Here is a 19,426-nt window from a genome sequence, read left to right on the forward strand (position 1 = left end):
CACAGCACTTTAAGAAATTCAGGACAAACGAAGACTCAACAAAGGAGATTTGAAGTGAAATCACTGTGGAGTACGTAAAGGTATCTCCCTGGCAGCTCAGCGGTAAAGACCCCACTTGCCAATGCAGGAGACACGGGTTCGACACCTGGGTTGGGAGATTCCCCTGGAGAAGGAAACAGCAACCCACCTCAGTGCTCTTGCCTGGAGAGTGCCGTAACAGGAGAGCCGGGCGCGCTACAGTCTCTGGGGTGGCAAGAGTCGGGCACAAGCTAGCAACTAACACCGACAACCTGAGCTTCACCAAAGGCATACTGAGCTGCATTCAGCCCTCCTCCCCAACATTTGCTGCTTTCTGCAGAGACAAGCTGGCAGAGAAGAAGCACGTGTGCTCACCCTCTCCCGCGAGAACTTCAAACTTACGACTCGCTGCTGAACAACCATCGACAGGAGAATGTTGGGTCCCACCAAAATAGATAGCCCACATCCGAGGGCAAAGGAGAAGCCTCAGCAAGACGGCAGGAGGGGCGAAATCTCATTTAGAATCGAACTCCATACCCGCCAGAGACGCTTGGAGGGCTCAAACAAAACCTGCACACCAGGACCCAGAGACCCCACAGGGACTGACCATGCACCAAGGCCTTGTATATTCTAAACCACAAGGAATGCTGAGTCCCTTTAATTAAGATTTTCATAATTCATGTAACTCAAGTGGGCTCTGTCACTAAACCAGGATATTCACAAACATTCTGGTCAAGTGAAGTTTTGCCACCAGAAAAACTGAGGTCTTTCTTTAGTGTACAGGGACTGTTTACTGAAAAGGCTAAGATGAGGATGAGGATGCAACTGATTTAAAATCTGTCTGGAGTTTCCGACTACACGTATGTTTATTACTCTCACCTTGCAGAGAGAACGCTCACCTAGCTAAAAGTAACAGTTCTATCTTAGAAGAGCTGATAAGTGACCTGTGGGGGTGGAGAGACCAGAAGGAGGGGCAGTCAAACTCCACAAAGACAGGGAAATTTGGTGAGTTGCATCTGGAAGACCCTCCCGCCCCCGGCAAGATTCGGGTCGGTTCCAATCACTGCACTGGTATCCCCCAAGGATCTCAGGAGGGAGCTCCCCTCAATGGGCATTTGTGACGAGCTGCTGTCTGAATGAGGGACAGCTCTCCAGGATTGCGGGGGGCGGGGGGTGGTGGGAGGCGATGAAGAGCTAGTTTACGGACAAACAAGGTGAGGGGAGCTGGAGAAGGCTGGAGCAGTGCCCGGCGACGGAGGACAGACAACGCCAGGACCACGCACTCGACGACAAGCTCTAAGGCAAAGGCATTTGAGAAAGGAAGCTAATGAAAAATGATGGCGAGTTGTGTTTTTTTAATACCATCATCAGGAAATTCAAAACAGAACCACCACGTGATACCACTGCACACTAATGAAAATGGCCCCAAAAGATTCAAAAGATAGAAAACAGCAAATGCTGGGGACGAGGTGAGACAACCGGCCCTCTCACACATGGCAGGCTGGAGTGTAAATGGTACAACAACTCTGGAAAACTATTTTCACTACATACTAAAGCGGAGCAGACACCTGCTCTACAACCCAGCAATTCTTCTCCTAGGCGGACACCCAAGAGAAATGTGTACGCTCGTTCACGACACGGACAAGAAGGTTCACAGCAGCACTATTCCTAACAGCCCAAACCAGGAAACAGCCCAAATTCAAAGAGATAATGGATAATCTGCGATATAGCCACGTTACACATTATATAGTTTATGCAACAATGAAAATAAACACAACAGTGCAAAAAAGAGGTGGATCTCACAAACGTAATGCAGAGCAAATAAAGCCACTTACCAAAATAACAAAAACGAAAAACTACGTTCTGTATGGCTCCTTACACAGAAAGTTTAAAAGCAGGATAAACCAAACTGTGTTTTTATTTTTTTAATTGATTTTAACTGGAGGATAATTACTTTACACTACGATGATGGTTTCTGCCATGCCTCAACATGAATTGGCCACAGATACACGCATCCCCCCCATTCCTGAAGCCCCTCCCACCTTCCTCCTCACCCTATCCCTCCCCTCTGGGCTGTCCCAGAGCACAGGCTCTGGGTGTCCTGCTTCATGCATGGAACTTGCTCTGGTCATCTGTTTTACATATGGTAATATACATGTTTCAACACTCTTCTCTCAAGTCAAGCCAGACATCTTTCTCGCGGGGAGTGATGACTATAAGGCGGCATGGTCGGGACACACAGGCACTGAGAACTGCTTCTTCACCCAGACACGGGCTACATGGGTGCCTTCAGTCTGCGCAATCCATCAGGCAAGACACTCACCGTCTGTCCGTCATGCATACATGTGACACATAAATGCCCAGACTGAGAACAGCTCCCAGGGCACATTCACAAAGGAAGAGCAGTCCAAACAAAGAATTCCCACAGCAAGTGGAGCAAAACGAAACCACCTGCCACCCCTGAAGACAGAGAAACGGGGAAGGGTCCCATACCCAAGACAGGCGACCCACAGGGAAAATTCCATGCAGCCTCCTGAGAAAGAACCCTCATCCTTCTCAAACAGAAGGAATCCTGAGAGCTCACCTCACCACCCACCTGGTCATAACTGAGAAAAACTGAGACAGAGAGACAGAGACAGAATAATTTGCTCAAAGTCTGAGAACTAGTTAAGGATAAATCCAAGTGCAAAAGCTGGGTCACCTCAATTAAGACAACTAATTATAAAACGGTCAAGATATTTCAAAAGAATGAATTGAGCAACCACCCTGAATGGGTAAGAACTCAAGAAAGGACACAGCTGTTGTCCATTTCATTCAAGTGAGATAAGCAGTGAAAGGTGACGGGTGCACACAGTATCCACAGACAGAAGGGGAGCTCAGACAGAGGGGAGGGGAAGACAGTCCTGTGGAACCTGGGAACACAGCACACTCCTCCCACACAGCACTTAAAAAGATGACACTCTGCACGTCTGGACTACTCTTCCTTGCAAAGAACACGTTTCAGATCTCTGTTTTATAAACAAACCACCACTGCAGTGAAGAGCAATAGAACACTTGTATAAAAGCAAGTCTCATATAAAGTAAAATATTACCTACAAAGGTAGACAAGAACACCCAGCTGGTTGAATATAGTTCAAAGAAGCATCTGAAAGATGCTCAGAGAAGTCATTAACATAAGAAAAAATGCAAATAACACATCAGGAGAAAAAAAAAATGATACCCAGAGAAATAATCGTGACTGTTTTACAGAAAAAAACTAGAAAGTGCCAAGGCAGAAGAAATGACTACGCCCAACGGTGGTAGAAATAAACATCAGAGTCCTGATTAAAGAAAGAGCATTACAAAACACAAGGGAACCTGAGCCACTGTTTCAGAGAAAGCAAATCTTGTCTTGACACTTATGGAGATAACAGAGCAGATGGTGCTGAAACAGTGGCCGTCACCGGTGTTGGTTTTTAAAACACCGATGAATAACCAAATTCACAGCAAATAAAGTATCCCTTTTTCAGACAACTTTTTTTTCCATCAATCTTTAAAACAAAAAAAAAAAAAAGAGAGAGACAAAGGTCAGAGAAAGACACACACACACAAAAGGCAATAAATGAACATGGGAATAAAAAGGTCAGTTTGGAACAATTAAGAACTAGACAGCAGAATGGTGTCACGAGCCAACTTTGAGACAGGGTTCAAATTCCGACCTCATCTATTCCTTCCTTAACTGAGGACCCTCTGGGCCTCAGTTTCCTTGTCTGCAGAGTGAGAAAATAAATACTCTTCCACCTTGCTCAAGGTTGCTGAGCAGAGCAGAACAAATTAATAGAAACAATATTTAAAGTCATGCAACTATGTGGCCACCAAGCATTCGAGAGGCAGCTGACGACTCACTGGTTTAAATTTTAAACTATGCTCAGCTGAGCGACTGGAAAACTTTTAAATATGTTTGGAACACAGTTTGCAATAAGAATCTACTTTTCAACTGTAAATTTCATAAGATCAAAATACAGATCAAGTGCATCCAATGTAAATTTCACAGAGTTGAGCGGTGCTATAAATGCAAAGGTACTGCAAATTCACATCATGCTAAAAACTTATTTTAAAAATTCTATTCCTCATTAATAATTTTTATATTGATTATATGTAAGTGGTAAGTTTTTTATATAATGGGTTAAATAAGATGTACTGTTAAAATTAATTTCAGCTGTTTCTTTTTAAATGTGGCTATTAGAAAATTTAAACTCCCATATGTGGCTTGCATTACATTCCTATTAAACAGTGCTGGCTTAGAACAATGCCTGGCACACAGTAACAGTGCAGTAAATATATCCACTATTATCCCTATTAATATTATTATTAAATGCAAGGCATTTAGGAGAGTCCAAAAACAATTTAAACATGTCTCTACCTTCTGGACCTTGGAGTTGAGCAAAGGAAAACCAGACATACCATAATATTATAGCTTTACAGAAAACAAATCATCAAATATCTACCTGTGAGAAAAGAGGACTTTCAGGAAGAAACAAAAAAATCCACAAAGAATGTATTCAACTCACTTCAAAATTATCACTCTAAAAATCTATAGAAATTAGAATTTGTGTTACCCACCCAGTTAGACTATATTCAGATGACAACAGAAAAAAACAAATTTTACATGGGAACCCACACAGACTAAAGGCAAACATCTGTTGCTGGTGGATCGGGGGTGGGGGAGATGCTCCTGCCAGGCCCAGATCTGACCCACTGGGGCAGGGGGTCCTCTGCTCTGTGGCCCAGACCACACTGAGAGCCACCTGGACAGGGATAAGGGACCTTTGGATTGGGGGCACTCTGATCATCAATACTGGCCAGATGTATACATAGCCAAATTCTTACCAGGTTTGAAAGCCAGAAAAGGGCAGGGGTTGGGGGGGGGAGCAGGGCGCTGAATGCACACACCCAGCAAAACACGTTCCCGTGCACTCCTAGAAGCACTATTCACAATAACCGAAACAATGGACATAACCACCCAAACAGAGCTAACCAACAGAATGGATAAAGAGGGCAGCACAGTCGCAGAATCAAGTGGAAACTACTGCTAAGCAAAGCATGGATGAATCTTAAAGACGAGAGCCTGCATGGAAGCAGACAGAAGCAGACACAGAACACGCTGCAGGGAGCTCAGGGACAGCCAGCACCCCCTACCTAAGAGCTGTCCGAACACCTCCGGAATGTGAGGACAAGGCGTGACTGACCAGGAGGGACGAGAGGGGACCCCTGGGAGCAGGAAAGAGTCTGCATCTTGACCTGGGTGTGGGTTAGAGGGAGACATACACACAGATGACAACTCAGGAGCCGGACACTCCAGACATGCGCTTTTTTATAAAGCTCACCAAGGCGCACATTTCAAATGCACATACTTTGTGTATGTTGAAGAGGGAGGTGGGAGGGGGGCTCATGTTTGGGAACGCATGTACACCCGTGGTGGATTCATGTCAATGTATGGCAAAACCAATACAGTATTGTAAAGTAAAATAAAGTAAAAATAAAAAATTTTTTTAATAAATTAATAAAACAAAAAAATAAACAAATAAATTCAAACGCCTGTGTGAGGTTTTTAAAAAAGGTCCTGTAAACAGACCACCTTATTTAATGACAAATAATCTACTCAGTTGAAATGTCTTTTCAAATGCCATCACCCAACATCTCCAAACACTTGCATGAGTGTGCAATTTGGGGACTATAAAACTCTGCAAGAAGTTACATGGGCCACTTTCTTCTGGGAGCCTTCGCCCATATGATAAACATATCAAGATGTGCTTTCTAGGCCTGTGCGTCCCAACTCCTGTGAGGCTCCAGGGTACTGTTTAAAAAAAAGAGATTTGGGGGTATCATCCCCCACAACTCTCATTCCATGACACTGCAGAGCCCAGAAAATGGTCTTTTTTAAATGTCCCCAAGAGATTCTGAGCTGAAAACACTTCCCTATGGGAAATCAACTGGTATGAAGTGCGGAATAACTGGTACTTACGTTGCTTTGGATAAGAAACTGGACTTGGCGACTGAAACAGCATCATAGCAAGCTCTGTGGTTTCATTTCAGTCCCTTAATCATCTGGAAATGCCAGTGTAATTTTTACTTTAATAGAAGGACAGGAAAGCCTAAATAGAATACAGTGATACAGAGTAGATTCGGTCTAGAAGAAAATGAGCATCTTCGGTGATGTTCATGTTGCTCGTCCTCCAAGGAGAAATCACAGCTGTTAGGAAATCACTCCTCTCATGTATGACCCCCAGACGACTTCCCGGGAAGGCTGTTCTTAGCTGGTAAAGCCAATGTTATTAATATAAAGTATTATAAAAGACAGTACAAATCTATAACCATCTCCCCCCTTGCAAGTATCAGAATATCCTGGTAATAAATATTGATACACAACCTAGGTCCATATTTGTTTTTCAATATCAGCCCATGGCTAATGATCCTGTCTTACAGATATATACTTTCTAAAACCAGCACTTCTGCTAAGAGACTTGGAACTCTAGCACCTGGAGTTTGGAGAAATGATGGTCATCCTTAAATGATGCAAAGGCAAAATCAACCCAGATGCTAAGGAACAGTAATCTCCTAAAACCTGCCGTTGTGCTCCAGATGGAGGGCAGTGCCAACTCGCCACGCACAGCAACGGTTGCTAGGCAGGCTGGGCTGGGAAACATCAAGTTAAAGGGGTCGATGGGAAATGAAGCCAAATTTAAAACCACATGCAAAAAGCCAAAGGAGAACAGGCACTCATTTAGAGCTCTTTTTAAAATCACATAATCAATCTAGAAAAGGAAGGCAAATGTGCTTAAACACATGAAATTTACTGCGTGCCACCCTTCAAGTCCAACACCAGAGAAGACCAACTTCTCCTGCGTGGAATGTTCCCATGAGAGTACAGATACCAGAGCCTTTCACACAGTCTCCTGGCTGGACACGGGACTTCTGAGTCAGAAAGGAAGTGACTGAAAATATTTTCTCTGAAGTTCAGACTGTTCCAATCCCTGGGTCAGGAAGATCCCCTGGAGAAAGGGATGGCTACTCACTCTAATATTCTTGCCTTGAGAATTCCATGGACAGAGGAGCGTGGCAGGCTACAGTCCACTGGGTCAGAGAGAATCAAACATGACTGAGCAACTTACACTTTCACTTTTCAAGAACTAAAAGAATACTTCACTACACCTTCTGTTTGCCCTGAATACATTTCACAATGTATATTTCACAGTCTAAGTGACCAGGTTCTGCGTCTCCAGTGGAAAACATGGATGGCATCACCAGGATCCACCTGCGCCCACTGCTCCAACAGTGCACGGCAGCTGCTGTGATCTCGCCCCAGCTCAAAGGTGGGCCCTGGTTCACCTCGACCAATCCACGTGACCCATTCTCTTTATCAGAGTGACTGGCAGAGATACTCTGGGCCTAAGCCAGTCAGCACAAGGCTCCAGGGTTTGGTTCACAACTACATCATTCAATCAATGCAAACTTCAGAACTTGGCTGGAGACTCTGAACCCAGACTCTCTGAATTTAGATGGTGTGGTGGGTAAGTACAAAGCTATCATTGCTGCTCTCACCTGGCCATTCCGAGAGCCTAAAGATGAAGTCATTACACCAAAAAGGCACACCCAAGTCCCAGAGAAGCAGAGCCGGTGCCCTGATCAAACTATGCCTAAACCCCACCCTACCACCTGACCACTACTCTTCTATCTTATAAGCCAGTTTGAAACTGGGTTTTCTGTTATTTGAAATTAACAAACAAACATAAAACGCTACATAATAAAATGCCTTATAAGTAGCTGCATTGTAGCTGCATAAAACTATACTTTTTAAAAGTTTGTGTATACATAATTTCTGGTTTTTCTGGCCAGTGAGAAGACATATATTATTGTCAAGCCAGTTTTACATATGAAAAGATGGACTTGGAGAAAATAAAACAAGAAAAAAATGGTGAAAGATACGTGAAATCTAAAAAAAAAAAAAAAAACCTGAGCTCACAGATTAGTGGTTTGGTGGCTACCAGTGGTGGCTCAGACAGTCAAGAATCTGCCTCCAATGCAGGAGACCTGGGTTCAGTCCCTGGATTGGGAAAACCCCTTGCAGGAGGACATAGCAACCCACTCCCGTATTCTTGCCTGGAGAATTTCACGGACACAGAAGCCTGGTGGGCTACAGTCCACAGGGTTGCAGAGTCGAACATGACTGAGCGACTTTCACTTTCACACTTTTTTACACAGGGTGGCAATGTGAAGTGGAATAAGTGAACGTGGTCAAAAGGTACAGACTTTCAGCTATAAGATGAATAAGTCCTGGGGATGCAATGTACAGTTAATAAAACCTATTGCATGTTTGAAAGTTGCTGAGAGTAGATCTTAAAGGTTCTCATTGCGTGAAAAAAAAAAAAAAGTAATGATGCTGAAGAATGTTAACTATATTTACTGTGGTGATCACTTCTCAAAATACACAAACACTGAACTGTTATGTTGTACACTTGAAACTAATACAATGTTAGATGTCAATAATACCTCAACAGGAAAAGTAAAGGAAAAACTGGCTAACATTACTGTAATGCTTACGATGCTGACTATGTGTTGGACTCACCTTATAGGACAGGTAGTACTACTGTCCGCATCTTACAGAGAGATTCTGAGACACAGAAAGGTCAAAGGGACCAAGGTTAGGGTATGCACAGACACAGGCCTTAGGCCAGGCAGGAGGAGGACCACCTCCTCGCTCCTCTGCAAACTCACAACTCTGAGGACTCCTCCAAGGGGAGTTAAGTGTGTTTCTGGGTGACATGAACAATAAACTGATTGTACTGTGAAATGGTCACTGTTTAAGCTTTCCTGCCAACAAAACCAAGTTCCTACAGTTCAGCACCTCCAGAGAGTTCAGGTGCACATAAACCATTACTTCCATATGACCAAGGCAATCCTTTCCTCCCTGGCTGCAGCTATAAATACGCAGTAAGAGCCCGTCAGCGTGCATGCCTCACTGCAAAACATCAGAAGGAAAATCCCCTACGCATTCAAAATTATTTATCACGTGGTTCCAACATTTAACAGGGCGCATCTGACTTATTTCCGAGCCTTCTGTTCCAAGAAACGTTATTCAAAAGAAACAACCAACATACACTTGCAATACCTTTATTTATGAGCAACTCCTTCAAGATGAAAACTGCCACAGAAAATAAGGGAGCCTTGGCATTATTAACAGCATCAGAGTTGGTCCTGGGAACAGCTCGCTGAGCCTCTGACTCTGCCACATTCTCAGTCAACCTCCAGCGCGAAGGCACTGACAGTCATCTCCGCTATTAATTATGAATCCCTGGTTTCGGAGCACAAGGAACTTGATTACTTCGCCTTTTATATTAAAAAAAAACAGGTGCAAGAGCAGAACATAAGAAAGTGGAGAACACAAGAGTCTGATGGAAATTAACAACCAGAGAAGTCGACAAACTGGCAACTGAGTACCATTAATATATAAAGAGCAGTGATGTCTTTTTCCACGTGCTTCAGACTGAGAGCCAGCCAGCAAGGCAGCTTATGCGAATGCACTACAAGAAGACCACGGGCTTTGCACCAGGGGTACTGACAGTTAACTTCTGTCCAGACACAGACTCATTCACATTAGTCTGCACACTGAAGCAGGGAGACAATTTCTCTCATAAAGTTGGAAACAGTACGTGTGACTGTCTTAAGGTCAGAATTTTGAACCATCAAATCCCCAGATGGTTGCTAATAAGGAGGGTGATGCATGGCTGAAAGAGTTGTCTCCTCTTTCATCCGAAAGCTGAGCAAAATCAATGCCTGTAAACAGAATTCTATCCTAGAGCTACCCCCAGGTTCAGTTCTTGTACCAAGAAGAGGTCAAGTTTAACTGATACAAATAGAGACACCGGCCACAGAAGATGTCACCTCTCCACTGGTTTGTCTGTAAGTTATCTAGAAACCAGAATATCCAGGGCCCTGGGTGGCAAGAATTCAGAGGTCCATGACCTGGCTGGTGTCAAGCCTGCCGAGCATCAGTCCCAGGAATCTGTGCTCCCTCCAAATCCACTGCCCTCCCCAGCACACGTCTCCTCCGTGAAATGGAAAACCGCAGACAGCAGGAAAAAATTCTTTGATAGGTTTCTGTAATCTTCCAGAGACAAAAGTTCAGCTGATAGATTCTATCATAAAATGGAAATAAGTTGGTTTAAAGTATGCCTCTCCAAGAAATTTGAACTCAGAAAATCTAAAGCCAGTCAAGGATTCCAATTTCATTTTACTCTATTTATTATTAGTCAAACCATTCTGAAAAAACAACAACAAAAAAATTTCTCCGTCAATGTGTGAGATACTTCCTGCCTCTTCGGAGATGGAATCTTAAGGCACTGGTACAAGTTAAGCTGAAATCATGTGTGTTAGGATCTCATCATCATGTAGATTCAAGTATGTACCACCCTCCAATTCAATTCAACATTATTGTAAGAAAAAAACTCCAAAGAATGTCTAGGGGGGAAAAAAAAGGCACTTTAATTCAACAAATCGCCCACTTTTCAAGGACAAGCCTCTGCAGGGACAGCCTCTGCACGTGAGCAACCTGCTTCCTCCCCACACCCTGTGCCAAACCAGTCAGATGGCCCTCACAGGGCCATGAAAACGCAGAAGCTGGCCACGCGCTAGAATAATCCAAGGATATGCCTGCAGTAAGGAAGGGACCCTGTTTGCTGAGAACTGGGAAGAATAACCCCTGCTGGGGGATTCGACAGAACATACCCTCCAGGCTGTGAGCATCCGCACAGCAGCCCGGCCCTGGACAGACCTGCACAGACAGAGCCACGGGCAATTCTGCCAGGCCAGCTGCCCGACGCCCGAGAGCTGCCCATGTGGCCCACGCTGGCTGCAACTTATTCTAAAGCACAGAGCTCAACGCATTATTTGGAAGTCAGATAATAAAGTCAGATAAAAAACTACCTCTGAAAGTTTCATTTTAATCATTTGAAGACGCTAGAACAGAGAAATGAAAATGCATCCCGAGCAGAAAAACTAAAAAGGTGCATACTGGGTGGGGTTAGGGGGAGAGGGGGTGGGGGTGAGGGGTCAATGGATGGAGGGATTCTGCGTGACTTGAAAAAATTCATTGGCAGTAAGACGTACAAAGCCAGGCCAGAAGGGCAGGGTATTAAGTAGCCCCCTTATAAACCATCCCAAATACAAAGCAGCCAATGCCACAGGGAAGCCATGGAGAGAGGGGCTGACATGAAGGCCCTGGGAACGCACCGACCCCAGGCCTGGCAGAAGCCGATTCATCACAACATTAACTTCCAAGAGCCAACAGTTATAGCAGCTAAAGAAATTCAGCCAGAGTGAAAAACGCACTGGGGCAGCCGAAGATTCTGAGCAGCTGGCAGTGCCCAGCATCAGACAGAAATGCCAGGTGTTCCCATCCCTGGGGACTTTAAGACAGGGAACTGGTTACCCTGCTGATGGCAGAACTGGGCAGCTGGTGGAGCTAGTGAGGCCACCCACAAGCTGACAAGGCCAGGAAACCAGCACCACCCCAGGAGGAGGAGATTCTGGAAGTCAGGGCTGTATCGCCAGGTGGTACCACGCCAGGGATTCTTCAAGGAAATGGCATGAGAGATGTCTGGTTCCTCCCTCCAACCCCTCACAGCAAATCCCACTGGGCACAGGGCAGCCTGCTCGGTAGCTCCCCACAATACAGGTTAGAACAGAAGGGAAAACCCGGACTGAGGGCAAGAGAGTCCAGGATGGCCTCACCCTTCCTTCCCCAGCTTTTCAGGTCCAGTACACACACTTGGAGGTGCAGACACGTCAGCTGGGCATCTTATTAATACACAGGTTCTGACTTCGGAGCCTGCGGTGAGACAGAGCGCCTGCACTTCCAACCAGCGCAAGGACGATACTGATGCTGCTCGTCCAGCAACCATACACGGAGCAGCAAAACCTAACTGACCCAAGGGAAGAATTGAACTGTAATCCACAGGAACGCGGCCACGTTCCTTCCAAGGATGGAGAACACAGACGTGTGTGAGCCTTTCAACTGGTAGTGAGGAAAACAGGCTGGACTGCACAGGCAGGAAGGAGCTCCGGGGCAGGGCTGCTGCTGCACAACACAGCGCACTGCCTTCCCCACCAGCTCACCAGGCGTGTGCGGATCACGGCGGTTGTGAGCTGAAACGTGTCCCCCTAAAAGTTCAACTGCTGAACCCGAGCTCCAGTATCTCAGGATGTGGCTGTTTCAGAGATATAGCCCTTAAAGAGATAATTATGTTAAAAAAGAAGCCATGGGGCTGAGCCCTAGTCCAATCTGACCAATGTCTTTACAAGAAAAGGAGATTAGGCCGCAGAGGGTGACCAGGGCTGCAGGCACACAGACAGAAGGCCACATGAGGCCCAGAGGGCAGGCAGTGCTCATAAGCCAAGGAGGGAGGGAGGCTTCAGGACAAGCCTTGATCTTGGTCTTCTTGCCTCCAGGACTGAAAGCAAATAAATGTCTGCTGCTTAGGCCTCAAGTCTGTGATGTTCCGTTATGATAGTCCTAGCAAACTAATATGGAGAAGGCGATGGCACCCCACTCCAGCACTCTTGCCTGGAAAATCCCATGGACGGAGGAACCTGGTGGGCTGCAGTCCATGGGGTCGCAAAGACTCAGACATGACTGAGCGACTTCACTTTCACTTTTCACTTTCGTGCATTGGAGAAGGAAATGGCAACCACTCCAGTGTTCTTGCCTGGAGAATCCCAGGGGTGGGGGAGCCTGGCGGGCTGCCGTCTATGGGGTCGCACAGAGTCAGACACGACTGAAGTGACTAGCAGCAGCAGCAGCAGTAAACTAATATAAAGGTCTTGCTTTAGTTCCTTGATACTACTACTACCAGTAAGTTTTCACTGTATGCCTGCTCTGCGAGAAACAGTTGAGTTTCTAGGAGCTGGTACACAGAATGATAAGGACACAGTCTGAGCCCAGGTCCTGCTCCTGCTTAGAGGGAGAAACTAAGATCACCAAACTCCAATTATGATGAATGCTGTAAAAGAGACAGAACCAAAAGCCTTTACAGACGCCAGAGGAAGACAAAATCATTCCATCTGCAAAGTGGGAGAGAAGAGGGATCAGAAAGAGCTTCACGGTGGGTTCTGACGGCCGTGGAAAGGGCAGGGGCAGCACAGGCAAAGGCCGGGAGACCCCCAGCACCCAACCCCCAGCGCGGACAGGGACCAGCGAGGCATCTGGCCAGCCGGGGGAGACCAGGAGCTAGAGGCAGATGCGACCGTGGAACTGGGAGGGAGCTCAGTGCCTCTGGGGACCAGCAAGGGGGTCTAGACTTTAACTTCTAGAAATGAAGATTCATGAAAATGAGGGAGCTAGATTAACAGGCCAAAGAATGGATATACAGTGTGAACTGCAGAGGATGATAAAGCTTGCCTTACTACCCACCTAAGAAACACCTCTTCAAGGTCAACACTCTTTACACTGTCATCAGCTACTTGCATCCTAATCCCAAGCAGTTTATCACCTCTTGCCTCATGACCTGGGCAGAAGGAAGAGGTTGCCATCCACCCTGACTTTCAAGCTGGGGGTGAGGGGACATGACCCTGTGGGTAAGTATCACAACCCACGAGGGACTCGGGAAGAGAACTGAAGCCTGAGATGGAGCTGGAAGGTCACCGCCCCAGGCTCGTGCAATTATCACCATGGCATCACCAGCCCAGCTGCAAACACCCAGCATCTCATCAGAGCACCTTTCATCCCCTCTTCACCCCACTCAGCACGCCTGAGACTTCACTCATCCCCAGCAAGGAAAGCCCCAGACCAGATCACAAAGAAGGGGACAAAGTCACTCCTTGGTTTCTGAGCATCTGAGAGCTCAGGAAAGAAAAAGCCAAAGCCTGGCTCCCAGCGTGCCAAGAGGCACTGAAGCATCCTGTATCACCCTTCAGTCCCCCAGACGGTCTCACTCTCGGTCTTCTCTCCAAAGGTCTCTCCTTGGATGTTCAGGATTCAGGGCTTGGAAGGGATGATACTGACAAGTCGGCAAAGTACACAATCAGCGCTATGGTGAAGATGATCCTGGCAATCTACTGCCTCACTGGGCTCATCTCTGCTGCGGCTGCTGCTGCTAAGTCGCTTCAGTCGTGTCCGACTCTGTGCGACCTCATAGATGGCAGCCCACCAGGCTGGGATTCTCCAGGCAAGAACACTGGAGTGGGTTGCCATTTCCTTCTCCAATGCATGAAAGTGAAAAGTGAAAGTGAAGTCACTGAGTCGTGTCCAACTCTCAGCGACCCCATGGACTCCAGGCAAGAGTACTGGAGCAGGGTGCCATCGCCTTCTCCGGGGCTCATCTCTAGAAACAAGCACATGCAGTGGGAAAACAAGGTCCTAGAATTGAAGGTTCGTATTTTAACAGGGCCACACGGCGATTAAACCACTGATCTCAAAGCAAGATTACATCTTTACACCCTTGTCACAGCCCTTTGGGTGAAATACACTTCTTCCCCCTTGACTTTCTGTTCAGACTTGCTTCCATCACGATATGAACAGACGCTTGAAATGTGCTTGCAAGACCAGGTGTGCCTGCCTCTACACTGGCCTTGACCACGGATCGTGCCTAGGACAACCAGCCAGCCCCAGAGAGTGAGAGACAGACCTGGAACCCACCCGCAGCCTGAACCCAAGCCCAGCCAGACCAGCCAAGCAGCCACAGGCATGAGGGGCAAGGCATGTGGCTTTAAGCCACTGGACTGGAGTGGGTTCTCTGTAGCACGACTGGAACAAGAGCTGCTGAAGGAACAGTCAGGCAGCAAGAATGCCAGGAAGATTCACAAACGGAACAGACTCAAACTCATCGCAAAGCAATCTCTCTCCCCAACAGTTTCCAAAGAATGTTTTCAAAAGCATCTGAGTAGCCCTCTTCTTCACCTCAGCCCTCAGGCGCTGTCTTCCAATAAGAGATGAAGACAGCTCTTAAAATACCAAACGTGAGCAGAAAGCAACTGCAGGTTTAAAACCCAGACACCAGCAGAGAGATCTGAAAAAGGGCTTGCCGGGTCAAAAGAAGGGAGAAATCTGAAACATCACGAGCCCTTCTCATAACTTTCAACACTGAGCACGTAACACCTCGCTAGTCTTCTCATCTCAAAAGTTAATAAAAGATAAAAATAGTGAGATTTATGAAAAACAGAGTTGGAATTGGAAGAGGATTTATTTAGCTTCAGGGTCCAGAATAACATTAGGAGAAAAAAGCATCAGAAAAGGTTCAGAGGCTCACCATGGTGCCTCAGTGTGGACAGCTCTGCAGGGCTATTATAAAACCCCCAGCACAGTGACAAGGAGCGACCCGGCAGAGAGGGTGGGCTGACGTCTTCACATTCACTGCTGCACTGCCTCCCGTGCTATAAGGCACAACACACACCAATGGCTTTGCAAATAGCTGATGACTTGATTTCTCCTTTCCTTATGTGCAGCAGATTTTAGTCCTCTCAGGCTAATTTGCTGAGGAATGTATACATCAGGCCATGAACAGTCCAACGATCGGGCTTCGGGTACGGCCCCACACCTCCAAGCGGGCGCGACAGGGACGATGAAGAACAGTTTCATCTCTGCCCATGCTTATTCCCACCCAACTCTTCAGAAATGCAACTGAAGTCTTCGCTCAGTTTTTCCTGCACGAAAACCTCTCGACAAAACAAACATGAGAAAGTACCTTAAAATAACATGACACTATCATCATCATTGGGAGGAAAGAAAAGAAATTCTGGATGCAGAAGCCTTATTTACTGCAGCCCTTTTCAGAGCTGGAAAGAATGTCTCTGGGACCACCACGACCCACGGCCACTGAGGACTGCAGCTCAACTCTGCTCGTGAGCAATAAGCGTTGTAGCCCCCAGAGCAGGCCAGTCTGCCTACATGGTACAAGGAAGATTTCATAAGATGATGCAGAGCCCGCTCTCAGAGCGAGTAACGCAGCGGCTATCCCAGGCCTTCCAAAGCTCCCCCTCAACCCTGTGCAACGGTCACCAGGTGCTCCGTCCTCACGTGAAGGCCATCCAAGTCAGGGTTCTGCAAAGACGCACAGCTAAACCTCATCATCCTCACCAACATTCAAGGGAGGCCTCAGTCCTCTGGGAAAGTTCTACCTCCACAGATCTTAAAAAAAAACAGGATTCAGTAATCATCTCTGAATCGCCTTCTCTCATGTGCAAGGACAGACAGATGCTATCAAAGCGTGAAATTCCAGGCTGAACCTCAAATCTGACATGGCTGATCCTCCACAGATGACACGTTTCCTACCAACTCAGCAAAAAAAAAAAAAAATGGGACCACAAAGAAACGTGTATTTTGAAGCATAAAGTATGAAACATGGAGGCTATTACTGACATCTTTTCACCATGAATCTTGCCAAAAATGCAGCCGATCACTGCCTAGCCCGTAAGACACACAGGAAAAAAATATTCCAGTAGGAAATTACTAGTTGGGAAACTTCTGAAGTCTAGCCTGCGACACACATACTCTACAGCACTGCCAAGGGAAGTATTTATTTTTTGTAATTCATTTATCTTAACTGGAGGATAACCACTTTATAATATTGTGATGGTTTCTGCCATACATCACCATCAATATGAACCGGCCACAGGCATACATGTGTCCCCTCCCTCCTGAACCCTGTTCCTACCTCCCTTTCCACCCCAAGGCTCCAGGCTGTCACAGAGCACCAGCTCTGGGTGCCTTGCATCACCCATCAAACTCCCACTGGCTACCCATTTTACATTTTTTCAAACATATTGCTTCTATATTGGGTTTAACAAAAAGCAGAAAGACAAAGTGGGAGCTCTTGAATATTAAATGGAATTTAACATATGTTGAGTCAAAAATGGAAAAAACTCCACAAGTGAGAGTAAATGCCTTAAGTATAGCACCATCTCTAAACACACAGCTTTAATGACTAATAGCTCCCTTTTCTGTTTCTTTAAAATCAAACCAGAGTCCCAACCTAAGCAAAGCACACAACTGCCACATTTGGCAGAGAGAGAAAAGAGTTTACCTGCTGAAGCAAGCACAGTAAAATTATGACACCTTTCTACAGTCCTTACTTTCAAAATATTTTGGGTTTCGTTCCACTTATTTGTCCATTCCTTGGTCAATTCTTGAACCTAAAAGAAAAAAAAATACATATGTCATTGCTCTATTAAAAAATTACTGTGATTTTCTTCTAGAAAGTTTTCAAACTCTTATAGATTACAGAAGAACGTACTACACCTTTTTAAATTAGATAGCAATGCCGCAAAGTACCATTACCAAATATAAATCAAACTAGCTGATCTCACCCTACAACCTACATTACGGCAAAGGAAAGAACAGAAAAAAAATCTGTCAAGCTGCCTAGAGCTTTACAGCAGTCCTTTTCAAGGTGCACTTAAATAAAAGCTGCTTCCTTGGATATTAACCAAAATTACAAGTTCAAAGATGCCACCATCCCATTACATGGGTTAATTTTTCCTGATTATACTTTAGGTCCTACAAAATGGTGATTTACTTTACTTTCTCATCAGAGGTGAAGATTAAGTCACCTTGGAAACTGCCATTTTCTTTTAGGAGACAATCTGCTTTTGTAGCTAATTAATAAGGTTTATAAATATCATTTTATCTTTTTTTTTAAGGTGGCTCTTTAATTGACTCTTAGTAAAGGTAAAAATATCTTTTTGATAATAATCAGCTTCATTCCAGTCTGCAGTAACTTAAGGGAGAAAATATCCCCCACTGTCGAACACAGCACAGTTGGAAATGGCTTCTCAGTTAATGAAAATACTCTGCTAGTTCCACACAACTTTTTAAATGACCTGAGTGAGTCATTAAGAAGTAAAGTGATACCTGATTGAGAGGTAGAAAAAAAAGAATGGAAAATTCTGTCAAAAGGAATATACTTCAGATTAAAAGAGAGTGACCTCCGAGGGGCTGGGGGGAGTGCGGGGCACACACCCTCCTGAAGCCTCTTCCCTTCCGTCCTTCAGTGTTCCTGCCACCTCCCCACCCAGCAGCAGACGCCATCCCAGTTCACCTGACTGGTCTCCCTACCAGTAAGTTACCCTGTTCAGCCAGGTCGAAGCGAAAGCACAGAACACACGGGATTACATGCTCAATGCTAAGAGGAAAATACTTTCCACAGGCCATTAAGTATCATAAACGGAAAGGACGTGAGTCAGCAATCTTCAAGAAAGGCTGCGTTCATTACTGACATAAAAGGAAGGACTGGAGTAATAGTTTATCCGAGAGCAAAACCAAAACACTTCTCACTCACCTTGTTCATTCAATGGCTAGACATTTTACTCCTCAATTTATCACAAACACCCTGGAGAAGGAAATGGCAACCCACCCCAGCAGACAGAGGAGCCAGGTGGGCTGCTGTCCTTGGGGTCGCAAAGTTGGACACAGCTGAGCAACTGAACACTTAACGCGAACAACTACAGGAGTTCTAAGGTAGCATTTTTTTAAAATAAAATATCTTCCTTAAAATGATACAAATAAACTTATTCACAAAACAGAAAGAGACTTAGAGAAGGAGAATGAACTTATGGTTGCAGGCTGGGGCGAGAGAAGAGGGTGGATAGTTAGGGAACTTGGGAAGGACATGTACACACTGCTACATTTAAAATGGATGACCAACAAGGACCTGCTGTACAGCACAGGGTACTCTGCTCGGTGTTATGTGGCAGCCTGGATGGGAGGGGAGTTTGGAGGAGAACGGATACATGTATATGGATGGCTGAATCCCTTTCCTGTTCTCCTGAAACTATCGCAACATTGTTTGTTAATCAGCTATACCCCAATACAAAACAAAAGGTTTTAAAAATATATCTTCTTTAACTGGGCTTCCCTGGTAGCTCGGCTGGTAAAGAATATGCCTGTAATGCAGGAGACCCCAGTTCAATTCCTGCGTTGGGAAGATCCCCCGGAGAAGTAGCCTACCCACTCCAGTATTCTTGGGCTTCCCTGGAGGCTCAGACTGTAAAGAATCTGCCTGCAGTGTGGGAGGCCTGGGTTTGATCCCTGGGTTGGAAGGATCCCCTGGAGGAGGGCATGGCAACCTACTCCAGTATTCTTGCCTGGAGAATCCCCACGGACAGAGGAGCCTGGCGTGCTCCAGTCCATGGGGTCACAAAGAGTCAGACACAACTGAGTGACTAAGCGCGCACACAGACACATCTTCAACTAGTTATTAATGTCAAATCTATCATCTTCTTAGTAAGAGAAGAAACAGGACTGAGCCTCTCTAACTTCTTCTTTTGCTCACTGGTACATGTCAGACAAGGCTGTCCTGCCCGCCCCCTGGACCAGCCACACCCACAGGCTCTCTTTTCATCACTCAAGTGATGCCAGCCCCATGGGTCAAAGGGCTTT

The 19,426-nt window shown here is 45.8% G+C and overlaps 1 protein-coding gene across 1 annotated transcript in view; it reads right to left on the minus strand.

The window, feature by feature from the left end:
• Positions 1–19,426, minus strand: part of KIF16B (kinesin family member 16B) — a 291,622-nt gene that overhangs the window by 201,566 nt on the left and 70,630 nt on the right. The window contains exon 12 of the mRNA XM_068986883.1: positions 17,122–17,181. Coding sequence (XP_068842984.1) covers positions 17,122–17,181 — 60 coding nt within the window. The remainder of the gene's footprint in view (positions 1–17,121; positions 17,182–19,426) is intronic.

The sequence above is a fragment of the Capricornis sumatraensis genome, chromosome 15 (genome assembly GCF_032405125.1).
Source record: "Capricornis sumatraensis isolate serow.1 chromosome 15, serow.2, whole genome shotgun sequence".
NCBI lineage: Eukaryota > Metazoa > Chordata > Mammalia > Artiodactyla > Bovidae > Capricornis > Capricornis sumatraensis.